The sequence below is a fragment of the Ascaphus truei genome, chromosome 4 (genome assembly GCF_040206685.1).
Source record: "Ascaphus truei isolate aAscTru1 chromosome 4, aAscTru1.hap1, whole genome shotgun sequence".
In the NCBI taxonomy this organism is placed as follows: Eukaryota; Metazoa; Chordata; class Amphibia; order Anura; family Ascaphidae; genus Ascaphus; species Ascaphus truei.
The window spans coordinates 100,472,635-100,492,187 of NC_134486.1; the positions used below are offsets into that span (position 1 = coordinate 100,472,635).

A 19,553-nucleotide genomic window follows, 5' to 3' on the forward strand; every position below is an offset into this window, starting at 1 on the left:
GCCCATTATATTACGGACCTAAGGTAGCTTTCTCAATTCTCTGTAAGAAAAGTATAAATAATTTTGTTTGTGTAGTTGCAAAGGATAATATTACCCTCCTAGTTTTTCATATTCTTTTTTTAACTATATAAAATAGGTTTTGCATCCTTGAGGGTTTTTGGTTTTGTTTTAAAAGTGCAATTCATGAGAGTTCGTTTTAAAAAATAAAATGACGACGTACTTTTTTGGCTATCGTTACGAGATTGTTGTTGCATCTTCACAAAATTCTAATTCAAACTTCTACACTAATTTACTTCTAAAGATTCTTGAAAGGAAAAGTGGTTAATATAGTAAGAGCGCTTTGGTTTAGGAGCCTTTTGGGTGGGTGGATTGTGCTTTTCAACTTGCATTATTAGTGCATAAAGTAATGACCACAGGTAGGCAGCAGAGCATGGAACCCGCTGACTTTCTTTTGCTGTACGCTTGTTCTCCTCATTGGTTCTTGGCATAAATGCTGAAACACGTAGGCAATTCGAGAAAGGTTGGGTAAATTATTTTAAGTGCTTAGCACATTCGACAAGTGTGTGTCTTTAAAGGGCTGTGACAATGGAAATTTGGAGGGGATGAAAGTTACATATAACCACCCACAGAGAGCCTGCAGTTTATTGCAGAGCAGTGTACAGTAAATAAAAATACCACTTGTGGTGCATTTAAATGTCCCAGACTGGTCTGCAACCATGTCTTTCCCCATTTTGGCGTAACAAACAGTGCTTCCACTGCAGCCAGGGATTCTGGGTAATGACATGCAAATGAGCACAGTGTCTCATTCTTTACATCTCATCCATTTTAACATGAACCCCTATAAGCTTATCCCTGCTGTATTACACAGCTGCAGAGCAGTGAAATATTCAACTTGGACGTGTATTAATGTGTTCGTACCAGTGCTCTTTATTCTCAGGAGTTGGTTTAACATGAGTTGGGAAACTGCACATAAACATTATTTTGCATATACATGAGAATATATACAGTTTGAATTCAACCAGCGGTGTGGTGTCATCCCGGACCATTACTGTCTAAACGGCTAGCCATCAAGTATACTCAAATCGCTTTCAACCACGAACCTGATGAAGGCAAGTCGAAAGCCTAAACTTTTGTGCTGATAACTTTTGTGAGTGGTTTTGCTAACAATAAAAGTTAGTACCTGTACTCATTTTAAGCTAATGTACAGTAAGTGCAACACCCAACTTCTATAATTAAGTAGAAAATCATGTTTGATTAACTAGAGTCTTTCTTACAGCTCATGTTATCTCAGTTGCTGGCCCCTTACTAGCCAGTTTACGGTGAGGACAAATATAGTCTCTCTCAGTCTATTATATTAGTACCAAAGACACCTGGTTGGGCCTCCCATGTCAGATTTACAAGTCACCCTAACAGTGGCTATTAATATGTAATAAATATTGCTGTGCATGCATGCACATAACATGTTGAGTTCCGTGTGACAGCTCGCAGATGAGATCCTGTGAGCCACATTTGATACATTATCTTTCATGATAAAAAGAAAATAAATGCATAATGTCACCCAAAGGCAGTCACTTTACAACTTATGTTTAAAAAGATGATGTCCGGGGCACTCCAAACAAAAAGAAATATAAGGTTCAAAAATACTTAACTTTCAATAGGGTGCACATAGCATGGAATTTACAAATGATGTTTATGTGTAATAGATAGATAGCCAAAACATGCAGCTGGAAATGGGTGGACATTTGGATGGTCACCAAAAGCCTACAAGCCAAATACATTTGTATAATTAGAACAAAAACATGTATCACTGTTTATTGAAGGCCAGATTTAAGCATTTGAAAGGACCAAACCTGTGCACATTGGACATTCATCAAAGCGTACAATACCCCAAACTAGATTACGTGAACACACGTTCGTCATATACCATGCTTAATTAAAATGACTTTTTCTTTACCTTGTTCTCAGATTTCTTTTTATGTTGCTATTCTAGCTGTCCCATTGCTGTTTGTCTCGGGATGATTCACAACCTTTCCTATTGTTATGATCATAATGCTTTAAGTTTGCTTCACCTACCTATCCTCAGACTCCTGACGCCATATTTTTGTGTGCCAATAACTGCACAGTATTGTTAAATGGACATCATAAGCGCATCATCTCTAACCATATTTGTTCAAATGATTTGTTACTTACAAACTGCCTTGCCCCCTGGTTTCTAGGTGTTCTCACTGCTTAGCCCCTCGCCCGTCTGACCCATTTGCCCGCTTTTGTCAGGAATGTGGCTCCCCTGTGCCACCGGTGCCTGGCCGTCGCCTCCCGCCCCCTGAAGGAGCACAGGTGAACAAGCTTCCCCAAGTACTGCTGTTATTCTGCTTTCGCCCTGCCAAACATATTGTAGTGCCAAAGAGCATGCAGGGTGGGGACACCTGTTCTTCAGCCCCTCTGTGCTTTGAGACTGTTCTACTGACCGTCTCATTTTGTCATCTTTTGCTTTTGACTTTCCCCTAACCCGGAAACAGATGAGATTTTACTAACGTTATTGTTCCTTCAGATTTATTCTTTCCTTCAGAAATATAGATATTTTGCTCTCTTTGAGGCTGTTCCTGGCTGGCTGCATTAAGTGTTGTAAAATTGTTTACTATTGGGATAGAGACACATCTGGGATTACTTCCTCTGTGTTTTTCTCTGTGAATATAATATACCCATGATATGAGGTGCTTCTACCTCCTGTATTTTTTTTCCCCATGAACAGTAAAAAATATGTATTTTTTGGCGAACTATAGTGTTCCTGTGTTCATTCTACTAGGTGCAGGGAAGACTCTTGTCTATATACATCTGAATTACTGATTGTTCTGTATTATGGAAATCTTTGCACAGAAAATAATATTTTTCGATATGTGCAATGGAACGTGTACTGTAGGTAAGTTATGTTATTGCTGCTCTTCTTTATTTTGATGTTTTCTTTGCATTACAGATGGGGCTCTGTGTGGAGTGCAGGAGCATGGTACCAATGAACACATATTCCTGTATTGTATGTGAAGCGCCTCTGTTTGATCAGATGCAACCCCAGGCCAGTATCCACTTAAAGGTAAATAATGAATTACAAAGGTGTAAGATAAATAAAAAACCCAAACCAGCTGTATACGGGGAATCCCAGATACAATGAAAATATGAGTACAATGTGACAAAATCCACCCACCACACATGTAGAAGACAGAAATAATATATCTGCTACTAACTTATTTTTTTTGTTTGTTTTTTTTTGTTATTTAAATCAATTCTATCATATAATCCTGTGCATTTGTAATTTTTTTTTAAACTCTTGCCATTTTTTATGATTTATTATTATTATTTTTTTTAAATGTACTGATCATTTTTTGGTTGCTACAGCAACCATTTAGGTCATATCTACTTACTCTTTTGAAACCGGCTCTGACACCTTTTTGAGCTCTGCTCTTTGGCAACAAAGTATCATAAACCGATCTGTTGCTGTATTCCAAACAGCAGACTGTCTAATTACTCTGAAAGCTGCAACAATAATTTGTTACTTCATAATATAATGTTACATATCAGCTGCAGCATTTCACAGACTGCAAAACAAAGTTAGAAGGTGGCCATTAAGTCAGGCACACAATCAGGATTTTGACATATTTATAACCGGAGCACTAAACGATTGCCAGCTTAGGTAAGAATGTAGAATTATACATTGTCACATTCTATATAGATATATAATATTATTGCTTAATGCTTTATTGTCTAGAATTCTTATACAGCAGGGCCCCGCTTCTCGGCGATCCGCTGATACGGCGGCACCGAGAAGGGGGCCGCCATGCTGAATTTAAAATCGTGCATGCGCAGAACGGGCGGGTGCGCCCGTCGCGCTTGTGCTGACCGCCGGTTGCGTGCGCAGACCGTCGGTCGCACATGCGCAGAATGGCGAAAATGCCGGTTTGCGCATGCGCAGCACTGAAAATCACCGGATCCGCTTTCCGGCGATTTTCACTATACGGCGGGCCTCTGGAACTGAACCCGTCGTATACCCGGGGCCCTGCTGTATACTGTACAACCCAAAATGAGAGCAGCAGTATTGGCTAGCCAAATACATTTATTATGGGACTCGCCATCACTCAGGGGTTAACTGAGTTAACTCAGGGGTTAACTCTGGGCACAAAGCCAGTGACACCAGTGCATAAAGATCATGACGCCATGTGAGAGCCTTTTCAGCCTTGCAGCTAGTGTCAGATTGTATCTCAGACAAGAGAAGGTTATGCTAAAGTGACCAATTTCTGTGCGGCTCTACCAGGACAGGTTTACGTGACACCACAATATACTGGAAATTGAGTATGCTCTGAAAATTGTAGCCATCATACGCCACAGATAAAGAATACACAGAAATCCCCAATTTAAGTGTTTTTCTCTACAGACCTTGTACAAACCAAGACTACTCTGGGTAACTGGGACATTTGGTAGCTTTAGATTAAAAAAAAAAGGCAGATTTGTTTTTATCTGGCGTTTCACTGTTTTCTCTCACTATTAAATAGTAATTTATTTATTTTTTCAATGGTTGAAAGGACAAAGCAATCTGTGGCTTTTGTGGAACTGGAAATCCCATCAATCTGAAACACTGCGTGACCTGCGAGGCCAGGCTGCCAGAAACGAAAACGGTACAACGTGTTCCATTTTCTTTCATACCTGAAGTCTTTTTATTATTTGGTTAGGGAAAAGTAACTGTGAGAGAGCACTGAAATGGAAACAAGTGCATGCAACAACGTCCCAGAGGAAGCCAACATAGAAGCAAATACTGCAGCTAAAATGGCACAGTGCAAGCATTTTAGTAGCCATATTGCTACCAGAGAAGTAACAGATTTGTAAGTTTCAGACCTTAAAAAGTCCAGAAACTTCTTCTTTAATGTAAAAATGTTGTTCACCCATTTTAAGGAATCACAACCAATGGCAAAACGTAATAAATTGGCATAATATGATCTTTGTAGTTGGAAAAGATCAACAAAAGATTGAAGGTTAAGGGCCATGCTTATTACTAAGTGGCTTTACTGCATAAGGCCTCGGCCATGTTAACCGCTTGCTGGCGGAAGCGTGCTGAGGCGCGCTCCCGCTCAGCACTGAGCCCCTACAGCCGCAATTAGAGCGGCTTTAGTAGGGGCTCACCTGCGCTTCCGCGCGCTTGCGGAAGCGCAGGTCTTAGGGGAATTTTAAATTCCCCCGCTTGCCGGCGCGACAGGCCGGTCACGTGAGCGGTTCGCCCAATGAGGGCGAACCAGCTCCGTGACGTCATTGGCGCGCCCCCGGCCAGTGACGCGCCCGCCCCCGGCCCGCCCCCTGACGGCCCGCTGACAGCGCGTGCGGTAAGCAACCGCAAGGCCAGGGAAAGCACCCGCTTTCCCTGAGCCTCAGTGCGCCTCAGCGAGCAAGCAGAGAGCATGGACTCAGCCTAAGACGCCTTCCATGTCACAAGACGCCCTACATCCATATTTACTAAGCCATGCTAGAAGGTTTCTTATGGAGTAGCACTGCTAAATAAATATGGCCCTAAATCCCTTCCAAAACAAATGAATTCACTAATATATATTTTGTTAAAAATAAGTAATTCCGTTTTACGTCCATTATTATGTTTTTGCATATTGTTGCAATACCTTTTTTTTTATGTGATGGTAATAATGGGTTGATATTCATGTTCATTGATTTGAATTCATGTTCATTGATTTACTCATCTGTGTAACATTAATAATACACGGTATGTTCTGTAAGAAGGAGATGTTGGGTTTGTATTGTATCTCGGTTTTTGTTTTTAACATAGGGGGGGAAGGGTACAGCAAGAGAAAGGTAGGGGAAGGGGTAATTAGGGCTTCGTTACAACATCACACTTTTATACAGAAATGTCTGTTTACATTGACACAGGTCATACATAATCATACATTATTACATAGAGGTAGAACTCTCTAAGGTAAATAGACTGCACCTATTTGAAACCCCTCCCGGGTCCCAGCTCTTCGCGCCCCTGCTAAGTGATACCCCATATCATTTATGGGAAAAGGGTAAAATCCCACCTGTAATATCCCCCTTGGGAAATTGTTGTTGCCTAAAGCTGTTATGCAAAGCTCACAAACTCTTCAAAATTTGGAGAGTCAGATTGAATACTAATTATAGAAAAAAGTCTGCACTACAGCCCATAAATAATAAACACAACACAATCAATGTAGCTAAATGGGGTGCACCCCTAGGGAGACAACAAAACTGAGAAAAAATTAAAACAAACATCACCACCAAATTAGGACGCCCAAAAATACACAGGCAATGAAAAATAAAATAATAAGTACTGTATTAACATGTGAGACCTTTGTCATCTATTTAGGTGTTGGCACAGCATTGATATTACATGCTGTGTTAGTAGGCCATTACAATGGCTGTTTTAGTATGCCATATTTACTTACTGCTGCTAAGAAGTTGGCTTTTCCATACTGCTGCTGCTATATGTAAATACATTTTTTGTGCACATTCATTGTATTCAGTAACCGGGTACATTTGTACATACCCCCTCCTTGTGACGTTCCCTAATGATTTATGGTCTCACATGTTCATACTTTTTTTTTTTTTCATTATCCTTGTATTTTTGGGTGTTTTTTTTGTTGGAATACATTATTCGTTGTTACTTTTGCATACCCTTGAGTACCTTGGCTGTATTGAATACTAGTCAAATGTTTCATCAGAAAGACCCTCCATATCCTAGATTTAACTTTATTCAACTGATGGACCATTGGGTTTCATCCAGGCCGTAGCTATCTTTCACCCAACTGCTGTATATACATGTACGATAAACTTACATAAGACAAGTAAAACCAGTTAAGGGCACTCTGATCCCCTAGTAGATGTATTATGACATATATTAAAACTCATTTATTAACATAATCTTTAAAATATATGGGTTTAAAACAACGACGCGGTGACGGATCCCTCAACACCCCTGTAGGTGGTAGGATCTAAATATTAATCAAGGGGTATAGGTAGCAAATAAATCCCTATCTCCCTCGGTTTGATAACCAACCAATCCAATATATTATCCCATGGAGCATCTGGGGATGTTGTCTGTTATACAGTAGATGCTTAAACATCAATAGGATTGACAGAACATCTTGAAGTGTGGCTATGCTACTGTGCATGCTATAACTAAGCGATCGTTTTGGGGCTCTTTAATTTATCACATGTATATTCAATTGCAATAAAGCGTATAATAACTTATCATGTGTTCCTTTGTACAATTTCCCGTCATTACTTTATCTTTCTTGATGGTAGCCTATATTCAATGGAGAGTCTGCACCACCTTTATCCAACCAGCTGGGGAAGATGCAGTCCTGTTCCAAGTGTGGCCGTGTGAACCATTCTGATGCTCGTTTTTGTGATTGGTGTGGAGCAAAGGTGTTGTTATATTTACATTGTTATAATGTCAGAACAATAAGGGAATGACAGTTCTAGAATACTGTGCAGCCATTTATCTATGTCAACAAGATGATAAGTTTGTCTACTTTTTATGTAAACTTAAATGTTTCCCATTTAAAAAAAAAAAGTGTTTTTTATGTAGCGCTACTTAAGAATTGAGAGTTCCTGCTTTAAATAAAAACTAGTGTATGTGTGTTTGTTGAATAACAGTTAGACAAAGTTGTTTTGTATTGTTTAGCCTGGTCCTTCAATGAGTTACATCACCTGCTCCAAGTGTAGTGCAAGCAACCATCCCTACGCCCATTTCTGCGTCTCTTGTGGTGTTTACCTAGAGCCTCCAGCAAGATATTCCTCTCAGCACAACAGGATGTTAAGTGATGGAGAACAACTGGCATTCTCTGGGGTGAGCAGAATTCTGTATTATATACACCGTCTTCATTCATGGAATAACTGACAATCCACTCCTTATGACAAGACGAGGTAGGCCAAGTGGTTCTTATCTGCCATCAAATTTTGTGTACGCACACAAAAAAAAAAAAAAAAATATGTATGCGGCAGCCGGCACTTCCAAAAGTAGGTATATAGGTAGGTGCATGTCCCATAAAAAAAATACGATACCGTTGTTTCATGAAATCGGTAGACAGCACTCAAGTAGTTGAGGTATAAGTATATGTAATGAAGACAAAACAAGGCACAATAAACCGACGTTTCGGTCCTCAAATGGGACCTTTCTCAAGGTGGTGCAATGAGTGAATGGGACTGTGAGACATTTAAACCCCTGAAGCCAGGTGAAACATAATTAATGTGAACAAAAACAATTCATTAGTTAAAATCATGCCATACCTGTGCGCCCACGATCTCTATGACGCTGATATCGGCCATTTTGAACCCGGTGGGTGGCCATCTTTGCTCGGGTCCCCCTTATGCATGTGTAAATTTCCCTACTGCGCATGTCTATGTGTACTCGTTGCCAAGGCAAATAAAAGTCATCGGCAGCCATTTGAAAATAATGCGCAATGACACTAGTAGTGCTGCGCATGCGCGAAATGAAGCAGCAGACGCTCGGGATGCAACCCGACGCTATGGCTGTGAAGCACTATAGTATTTGTAATGGAAATATACCTAGTACTGTGTGCCAATGTGATGAGCACCACAGACTATGGGGAGAGCAGAGGAACCTTGCATAGCAAGAGAGCATAATGTGGATATGGTTGCAATGTATGAAAACACCCAAATAGTGAAGAAAGTGGTTGGGGACATAGAAAATCATACATACTATGACAATGTCATTTTTAAGGAATCTGTTCAATGAATACAATAATTAGACTGATACCACATAGTCTATGTGGTAGAGACATAATGGTGATGCATATTATGACAGTGGCTAAGTGTTGGATCCCAAAGGGGACCCCATTTAGAGTCCAACAGAGTGTGATAAAGTACATTAGTCCTGTAAGCATAAAGGGAAAAGATTGGGTAACCATGGCATACTATGACACACACTCAATGTACAAGGGCATGGATATGATTCAAGTGAAGTCCTGAATATTACTGCCAAGAATACTGATGATTATTAACTTGGCTGTGGAAAAATTCCCAGTTTCAGCAGTCCAAAAGGTTAGATATATTCTCCAGGGCTGTCCTACTTCACATCACTGGTTTAACGACATCCACAAGGCACTGCTGTGGAAATGAGAACATTCTATTGTCAGCAGATATAGTTATCGATAAATTCATATTTCGGGATTGTGTTGACGTTATAGGAAACAACCCAATTTGAAATCTGTGGGAAAGACCATGCGAATGCTGAAGGAACGCCTCAGTCTACATCGGTCCACTATCCGTAAGGCATTGGCAGATACAGACAATAAAGAGGATCTCAACCATCAACCAGTTGCTGGGCAGTTCAAAGAGCACCAACACGGTTTGTCTTCTCTATGGTGTATGACAATAATGCAAGCCCATGCCCCAGGTAGCGAGGGTGATCGCAATAACTACTCCTTCAACTTGAAGCGTGGACGATTCACTGCCTGGATATGCTGAGCCCAAGAAGACTCAATGAAGATTTCAAATTGGGTTGTTTCCTATAACGTTAATGCGTGATTATTTTCAAAATGGCCGCAGGGACTTGTAGTTGCCTTGGCAACAAGTACACATAGACCGCACATGCGCAGTAGGGAAATAAGCATTGGGCATGCATAAGTGGGACCCGAGCAAAGATGGCCACCCGCCAGGCTCAAAATGGCCGATATCAGCGTCATAGAGATCGTGGGCGCACAGGTATGGCATGATTTTAACTAATGAATTGTTTTTGTTCACATTAATTATGTTTCACCTGGCTTTAGGGGTTTAAATGTCTCACAGTCCCATTCACTCATTGCACCACCTTGAGAAAGGTCCCGTTTGGGGACCGAAATGTCGGTTTATTGTGCCTTGTTTTGTCTTCATTAAATATACTTATACCTCAACTACCTGAGTGCTGTGTGTATATATATATTCCACTATTGTAATTTAAAATCCATACAGATTTATATCGAAAAAAATATGGTATATACCTGTTTAAAACATTTTTTATTTTTTGCACTTTAGAATGGTAGTAATTAGATGTATTTTTTTCTGCACATTAATTTGCATTGCAGAAAATAAATACATGGATGCACACTGATCTATTCATTTAATATGCTAATACCTGTTTTTACACTTTTGGCTTTCTGTACTTATCTGGTACGTTGGCGTACTTCAAGCAATGCTCGAGGAAGTGGTATTCTCATTTAAAACGACACTGGGTTGTTTTACAAATGGATAAATGTATTTGAGCAAATCTAATAATAATTTGTATTCATAGTGTTAAAATTATGAAACATTTGGATACCCTATATCACAGTATTGTGATTTACATTTTTTTCTGCCTGGGAATTTGACATTGTGGCTGTGTTACCAAATATTATTTTAAACTTGTATTCAAATTAACATAAAAATGATGAACAACATCAATAGTGGCAACATAAAAAATAAACCATCACCAGGGTCATTGTTGCATTTGTCAGACGGACAGGGCTCTAATAAAAATGGCAATTTCTCTACACAATAAGAAACTTGATCAATATATACGTGATGTTAAGTGATAAGTGATCGAATGACATATGTAGGGATTTGGCTTTAGATCGTCTGACCTAAACTCATGATGATTTTTTTGTAGTCTGCTAATTTAATCATCAAAGATAATTTATTTCTGCTGTTATGATGCAACTTTTGACAGAAGGAACAGACTCGTACTTCCTGGCAGCCTTTAAGCGTCTCCTTGCCAAACCCCCGGCTGGACACCAACAAAATGGAGAAAGGAACCCAAACGGTTGGGTTATTTTACCCATCCAGCAAACTAATAGAGAAAAAGGAAATGGATATGTTATCAGAGAAGGACAGGAGGGAGAAGATGAGCGATCGTAAGCCGCTGGTCACAGCCATCAGTCCAGGCAGAGGTGAGGGGGGAAAAGAATGGAAAATATAGAGGCAACCACAGGTTCTGTAGGCAGATAACCAGATCATATTGTCAATGTCCACAATGCAGATGGCAATACAATTAATTGTTCTTGTTTTCTGAGATTTTTACATGTGCTACACTGCGCCGGTACGGCTCTGCATATGTTATACTTAAGAACCTCTTTAGCAAAATAAAAATATTTCCTAATATATATGTTTTTTTTAAATAAATATATATACACCTATAAGAATATAGAATTTTACAGCCATAATCAGTTTATGCTCCGAAGTGCATACACTCTACTTTAGTTTCCTTAGGCACAAGGAGATTGAGTGATTTAGCACTGAGGCACTCCTTCAGCATGGCATTTTGTATACAGAGGAAGAACAATTAATCCCCAAAAAGAGCAGAAGCTGTTTTTGGTTTATGTAGTAGGTGACGTTCGCTACATTAACCTACATGGGTTCTCGAAGCTGGATTTGCCACCTCAGTCATGTCAATTAATTAAGAATGTATATATATATATATATATATATATATATATATATATATATATATATATATATATATATATATATATATATATATATATATATATTGTGACAAACGCCCCTCTTTTGTAGTGCTGACGTCTGTCTGGGTTCTTCCCGACACAGTCTTCTAGGGTTATTTAATACAAAAACAGGATCATGCAAAGTATTAAGCTGCTTAACTCAGGCTTCTGCCTGCTTTATTTTCATCCAAGTAAGGTACTGCAGCTTTAACATGTGTAGGTTAGAGGTACTCAGATACTTTCATTCAGCAGTTCACTCATTTCATTGTTACAGTATTTCCCACACTGTTATTTCAAGTAAAAAGAAACCAAATTATATAAACAAAATCCTATCCCTTTCAGGGATCTAACTACACATAGAATCAGTCTCTCTAACAGCTGCTGGCCAACTAAACTGGTTCCCCAGCTTAAAACAATGCTCTCTCATTTAGGGTCACTTAGATACAGCACAGTCTTTTAGCAACAGCAGTAAACATTTGTTTGGTCTTATCTGTTCGTGGTGGGAACTCGGTCCCGTGTCCAGGCAAATCCTCTGGTACTGTGATACTTGGAGGGTCGTCAACCCCGAAACTGGAAACAGGGGAGCAGCGATACCCCCAGCCTCCAGGCTCTAAGGAGAGAGAGTCAAATGCAAAACGTCTCTGCTCTAAATACCTGTGCATGTGATTAGAAGAGCAGGTGAGGGAGAACTAGAGCCATTGTAATCTGTGGTCTGGATTTTCCATCCAGCTGCCTGAGTTAATGGGAAGCTGTGGAACGGATCATTTTTTAGCTATTCCTGCACTTTCTGCTCTAAAATGGAGCAGAAAGCTGCCTAACATCTTTGGACTATGTCACATATCCCCCTCCCCAGCTCACACCTACTGGGGTGAGCGGCCATGGACCTCACTGGGGTGAGCGTCCTACCTGAAATACTTGAGCTAACTGCTCAGTACAACATTAAGTATTTACATGACACGAATATGAACTTCATTATAAATTTACCAACCGAAAAGGGCATTTTTTTTTTTTCCCATATTGTAAGCTACCAATATTTTTTCTCTTATACTACAGCCTTGTAATCTTAAGGGCCATCAACCCTGTATATTAATTTGTAGTTTAGCTACATTTTCAACACAGAGAACCAATATAACATTGTAATATTGACAAAATGCTTATTTGCATAGTTAAGTGTCCGTGACATAGTCCACACGTGTAATAAAAAAAATAAATCGGTCAGTTCCCCCAAACATTTTTTTTTTTTTTTTTTTTTTGACTTCCAGTCTATTGCATCCTTTGACTTTATTTCATAGCCCGCTGCAACCTGCAAATGACTGGACTGTTTCTTTAGCTTCTGATGAGACCCTTGGACCAGATTCTCCTTGGCTCCACAGTGTGGTCCAGATTGGTGAGATATGGAACTATTCAGGCGCCGTGTTAACCTTCGTTGTTTTTTCTTTTCAATCTTTGATTTCCCTTTTGTGGCCATTACCAGGCCTTTGGGTTTTGGAGACCTAGTTGCCTCTGTACAAACGTAGTCCATATTAACCATGTCATCAGGATCTGTCAACAAGTTTGTTTTTTCAGGAACTGCCACCCACTTGGCTAAAACATCTTCTGTGTTGTCCTGGGTGTGTCCACTAGTTTGATAATCTTCTGGACAACGTAAATGAAATTGAGGATCTGGATTTTTGAATTCCAGATCAGGGAGAATATTCTCAGGAGGGTGCCTATCTGTTTCTGGAATAACAGCAGCACAATCAAAGTCAATTCTTTCTCCTTCCTCTTTGTCATCAGTGAGGGCATTGAGTTTACTTTCCCTGGTCTCCTTTTGTGACCGTGTCTCTTTTAGCCTTGGAATCTCTTTCTCCAACTTCATCTTTATAGCAAATCGTAATATTGCAACAGCATTGAAGATACACGTATAGGAACGTACAGCTTGCTTGGTTAGGAGGTAGGATTGATAGCCCGACTGAACCACTTTAGCCGCTTCTCCCATGTCCGTCATCTGTTTCAGAGCGAGGTTTAACTCTGTTTCATTTTCTCTATTCTTGACCTGCAGCTGCAGGTGCTCCTTCCGGGTCTTGTCCAGCTCCAGCTGCAGCCGGGCCCCCTCATTTGCCGTGTGGTCCAGCTGCTTGTAGATATCGGCCATCTCGCTTTTATAGCGCAGTGTCAGGCAAACCACCTGACGGACGGACACCTCCTCTCTCTTGGCGCACTGTATCTCGCGCTCAGCCATCTGCTTCTGCAGCTCTTCAACCTGATCGTGCCAGACCTCCCTCAGGGTCTTCACCTCTTTCTGGTGCTTGCTCTGGGTTTGCATCAGCGCCTCCATTTTTTGGAGCTCTGCAGTTTGTGTCGCCTGGATCGCCGCTGATTCTGTATTCTGCAGTGCTTCCTGCATTTCTAACTTTTCCTGGATCAATTGCTTCTCCACTTTTTCTGCTTGGTGAAGCTTCTCATCACCTTCACTGATCTGGTCAGTCAAGTCTGAATTTTTCTGTGTCAGACTTACATTCTCTCTTTTTACAGTCTCTAAATTACTCAGGGTATTCTCATAGGTTTTCTTCAATGTACACAGCTCTGTGCTGCGAGCGTAGACCTCATGGCGTGAGAGTTCCAGCTCTGCTTTAAGCGCACTAGCCTCTTGCCGAGAAACCCCTAACTCTGTGATGAAGTTTTGCACATCTTTCTGGGACATCTCATAGCATAGTTTCCAGTCAGTTCTTGTTTTCTTTGATTCGCTTGGCTCTCTGCCTATGATGGTAGCAGTAGCCTTTGTCATCTCTAGGCGTGTCGTCATTCCTGGGACGATTGCGCCAGGCCCTATGGGCTGTTGCTCATCTCGGCGCCTTTCTGACGCATGTCCTGACAGTGCAGGTTCAAGTGGCTCGGTCACTTCCCCTGTGACTTGAGGAACAGTTTTCTTTCTTTTTGCTTTATTAGCTCCAGAGATATCAGTGGTACTGGGCACACACTCACTGGTATCAGCTTCCACATCTTGCTTGCACTCACAGGGCGTTGCTTGCTTTTGCAGCTGTTTGTCTTTGAAAATTTTGGGGCACACATCTTCCATGTGACCTACTTCACGACAGGCCCAGCATACTAAATTCATCTGTGGGTACGGCTCTCCTCCAGGGTTGTGATCATAGTATGGCCTGAAGGGACACTGTTTTGTATGGTTACGTACATTACACAACAAACATTTCACGTCGGCCATTTTAGAAACCCGGCAGGGACAATTTGCTAGCTGCAATTTCACTTACTTCAGCAGCTTACATACAGCACTTGCTAGCTGCAAATTCACTCACTTCAGCAAAAGGCATAAGCTTTACAAACAGCACTTGCTAGATGCAAAAAAATTTTTTTCTCTTCAGCAAAACATTTTGGTTTTCTGTTTGGGTTCAGGGTGCAATTGCATCCACACTTCGCACATTCTCTGTGTATGCTAGAAGCACAACTGATATACACAGCGGGACAGACTTCACTCATAGCATCTGTACTTTAGTTCAGCTGGGCGGCCATTTTAACCCCCCGCATTTATTTGCAAACCCACAGACTTTTTAGTGTCTGCCCGCATTCTCCACCATATGTGACAAACGCCCCTCTTTTGTAGTGCTGACGTCTGTCTGGGTTCTTCCCGACACAGTCTTCTAGGGTTATTTAATACAAAAACAGGATCATGCAAAGTATTAAGCTGCTTAACTCAGGCTTCTGCCTGCTTTATTTTCATCCAAGTAAGGTACTGCAGCTTTAACATGTGTAGGTTAGAGGTACTCAGATACTTTCATTCAGCAGTTCACTCATTTCATTGTTACAGTATTTCCCACACTGTTATTTCAAGTAAAAAGAAACCAAATTATATAAACAAAATCCTATCCCTTTCAGGGATCTAACTACACATAGAATCAGTCTCTCTAACAGCTGCTGGCCAACTAAACTGGTTCCCCAGCTTAAAACAATGCTCTCTCATTTAGGGTCACTTAGATACAGCACAGTCTTTTAGCAACAGCAGTAAACATTTGTTTGGTCTTATCTGTTCGTGGTGGGAACTCGGTCCCGTGTCCAGGCAAATCCTCTGGTACTGTGATACTTGGAGGGTCGTCAACCCCGAAACTGGAAACAGGGGAGCAGCGATACCCCCAGCCTCCAGGCTCTAAGGAGAGAGAGTCAAATGCAAAACGTCTCTGCTCTAAATACCTGTGCATGTGATTAGAAGAGCAGGTGAGGGAGAACTAGAGCCATTGTAATCTGTGGTCTGGATTTTCCATCCAGCTGCCTGAGTTAATGGGAAGCTGTGGAACGGATCATTTTTAGCTATTCCTGCACTTTCTGCTCTAAAATGGGGCAGAAAGCTGCCTAACATCTTTGGACTATGTCACAATATATATATATATATATATATATATATATATATATATATATATATATATATATATATACATTCTTAATTAATTGACATGACTGAGGTGGCAAATCCAGCTTCGAGAACCCATGTAGGTTAATGTAGCGAACATATATATATATATATATATATATATATATATATATCTTTTGGTTTTATTGGGTTTTACAATGTATACATGGTAACACATTCCATAGGCAAATGCTTATACAACCCATAATATAAAAGCACGGACAGACAAGAACAGACACACAGGGCAAGTGACATGAGTGGTATATCACGACTTACGGGACCGACGAGACAGACAGGACCAACAGGATCGGGGGCACAGGACGAAATGGGACCTGGAGAGGGGGCGGGGGTTTGGTGGCTGGGCTGATGACTGTTCTTTGCCTCTCGTATCGACCTCATACTTGACATTGGTCGACAATTGTGCGTCTACTAGTACTTCTTCTAACCTTGGCTCCCCATGGACACCGTCTCCCCAGTCTCCCTACCTGTTCAGTTGCTATGTGGTCGTGGACCCTGCTTGGTTACCGGAGAATGCATTTCCTGCTATCACTGCAAAATTGTGGTAACCTCCACCCCCGGGATATCTGTCGGGGCCAGCCAAGGCGACCAGACCTTTAGGAAGTTTGGGCCGGAGTCGTTGACCAAACTCGTCACCGGCTCCATCCGGCACACATGCCAAATCCTGTTCCTGATTTTGGTGATGGTTGGTAAATCGGACTGTTTCCACACTGCTGCGATCTCGCACCGTGTGGTGGTTGCAAAATGTGCAACCAATTTATGTGTCGCGTTAGACACGCCCTGGATTCGTCTGTCCAGATGGAACAGCCACGGGCCCAGGGGAACCTCTAAGCAGAGTATCCTTTGCAACCAATCTCTATTTTTTCCCAAATCGGGACCACCTTTGTGCAAGACCACAGCATGTGTCGCAGGTCAGCTACTTCCCCGCATTGCTTGGGACAAAGCGGGGAGTATCCTCTGACATATTTAGAGAGTTTTACTGGTGTGTGGTACCAACGCATGAGGACCTTATATGCGTTCTCCTTTAACGTGTTGCAGATTGAACTCTTGGCTGCCGCTTGCAGGATCCTGTCCCAGTCTTCGTCTTCTAAGGTCTCCCCTACGTCCGCTTCCCATTGTCTAATATAACCGAGTCTGGGTTCGTCCGTCGTCTCAGGACAGATCACCTCCCTGTACATCCTTGATGTTAGTCCCCTTGTGTCCGTTCCTCTAGAACACAGCTGCTCAAAATTTGTTCTGGCTGGCCGGCTTGGGAATTTATTATAAAACGCTCTGATCTGGAAGTACCTAAACAATTCAGCATTTGGCAGTTCTTTTTCTGATTTGATGTGATCAAATGTTTGTATTTTCTACCCTCCAGATCCAATTAAGAATGTTTTAAAGCAAATGGACCTATCTTTGTTAACCCACCCTGAACCAATAGAAAGCCGCAATATCCGATTTTCTAGTGGCTCCGACCCCAAAGCCATTTTGTGTCTGGCCGGCGCATATTCTGCCCGGTGCTTGAGCGGGTAAATGAAAAAGTAAAAAAACGAGCGGAGTGGATTGCTGCTTTAATATCGCAAAGGGATGAATGTATTTGATGAAATCTAATACAGGCAGTCCTCAGTTATCCGACACAATGCGTTACTCAAAATGGCGTTGGATAGCGAAACGTCTTAAAGCGAAACACGTTTTCCCACAGGAACACTGTTTAAATGAAAGGTTCCGTTCCAGAAGGCATTTTTAACACTAAAATACACCAAATATTTTACGCTGACAATAAGATATGCAGCACACACATAAATTATATAGTGTATATACTGTATTGTATGTCTTTATTTATATAGCGCCATTAATGTACATAGCGCTTCACAGTAGTAATACATGTGGTAATCAAATAAATAACAGATAATATAAATAACAGGTCATGGGAATAAGTGCATTAGACATAAAAGTAACATTAAGGAAAAGGAGTCCCTGCTCCGAGGAGCTTACAATCTAATTGGTAGGTAGGGAGAACGTACAGAGACAGTACCAGGGAATTCTGGTAAGTGGGTCTGCAGGGGGCCAAGGTATATGTTTCATGTGTCCAGTATAATCCATAGTGCTATTCATATGCTTCTTTAAGCAAGTGTGTCTTAAGGTGGGTCTTAAAGGTGGATAGAGCAGGTGCTAGTCGGGTATTGAGGGGAAGGGCATTCCAGAGGTGCGGGGCAGTAAGTGAGAAAGTAATATAATATATTATATATATATATTATATACACATAAACAACTTTGCAAAGCGTCATAAGAGCGGTGGATAAGCCATTTTGGCATTGTAGAAATGAATATAGGTATGCATTGCATAGCGTTGGATAAGCCATTCGTTGTAAAACGAGGACTGAATGTACTTGGAAATCATGGCCTTCAAATGAAGAAACATTTGGCTTGTGTCAATCACAGAATTACAAAACAGGGTTGTAATATTATTTTGTGTGTATGTGATATTATGGCCCAAAGTTACTAAACTGTGCTAAGCCCCAGTGCATCTCGTGTACTTTAATCGTGCGATAAGGCTTTTAAACACTTGAGTAACTTTGGGTCTATACAGTATATTGACATTTTAAAATCTGTTACCGAAGAGATTTGCAGCATTTTAGTAAACAATGCAGGCTTCTAAAGCAGATGAGTTAATTGTTACAAATTAAAAACAAGTGAAGACAGTGTACAAATATACCCAATTTTTTTTTACAGGTTACTGGAGAAAGCAGCTGGATCATATCTGTGCTCACCTGCGCTGCTATACGCAGAATAACTCAGAGTTCAAGGCTTTAATCGGAGAGCCTCGGATGGGAAGGGTAAGAAACAAAAGAAGTATCTTACAACAGTGCGGCATACAATACTATAAAGTGTAAATAATATTCAAATCAATTTTTACGTTAATAGTTGGTGAAACCTAAAGTTAAATACTGGGATGTGTGCCTAGGCCCGAACCCGCACTCAATTCCCATCGGGAAGGAAAGGGTGAATGTGAGGAGGCAGAAAGATCATTAGGGGTACATAGAGCGTGTGTGCGCGTGCGTGTGTGACGTTGCCACCATCTTAGGCTGGGGCCGTGGTACTGCAGACTGTGCGGGTGCGTCCGCGCGGAAGCAGGAGAGGGCGCATGTTGCGTGAGAAATCAGTTAAACTGATTTCTCAGTGCGACAGAGAGGTCACGTGAGCGATTCGCCCATTGAGGGCGAACCAGCTCCGTGACGCCCCCAGGAACGCCCCCCACGGCCAGGGAAAGCACCCGCTTTCCCACAGCCTCCGCACCTTATTGGTTTGTACTCTACTAGCAGTATAATAGTCAATTAGTTCCAGTATAGATAACACCAAACGATATCTGGGTAATTTACGGAATATGTGTGTGATCACAAATACACCAGTTCAGATTATATTTGATTCTGAATTTGAATGGTTCTCCGTCTAAGTCTTCTTTATTACTTTTAGGAATTACTTTAGCAGCAAGTCTTTTAAATAGTCTCCCAAATCTAATGGCATGAGTTAAGAGACATGATTCCAGGATAATTTACCAAACTGGATCAGCGCACATGATCTGACCCATATTATGTTTGATTCTTTTTTTATTTGAATGGTCTTTCTTTCAAAATGTCCTCAGAGGACCTAACCGGATGGATATTAATATC

The 19,553-nt window shown here is 41.1% G+C and overlaps 1 protein-coding gene across 1 annotated transcript in view; it reads left to right on the forward strand.

The window, feature by feature from the left end:
* Positions 1-19,553, forward strand: part of DZANK1 (double zinc ribbon and ankyrin repeat domains 1) — a 73,878-nt gene that overhangs the window by 26,099 nt on the left and 28,226 nt on the right. The window contains exons 8-14 of the mRNA XM_075596267.1: positions 2,217-2,334; positions 2,972-3,085; positions 4,569-4,661; positions 7,306-7,428; positions 7,688-7,852; positions 10,709-10,928; positions 18,616-18,719. Of these exons, the coding sequence (XP_075452382.1) occupies positions 2,217-2,334; positions 2,972-3,085; positions 4,569-4,661; positions 7,306-7,428; positions 7,688-7,852; positions 10,709-10,928; positions 18,616-18,719 (937 nt within the window). The remainder of the gene's footprint in view (positions 1-2,216; positions 2,335-2,971; positions 3,086-4,568; positions 4,662-7,305; positions 7,429-7,687; positions 7,853-10,708; positions 10,929-18,615; positions 18,720-19,553) is intronic.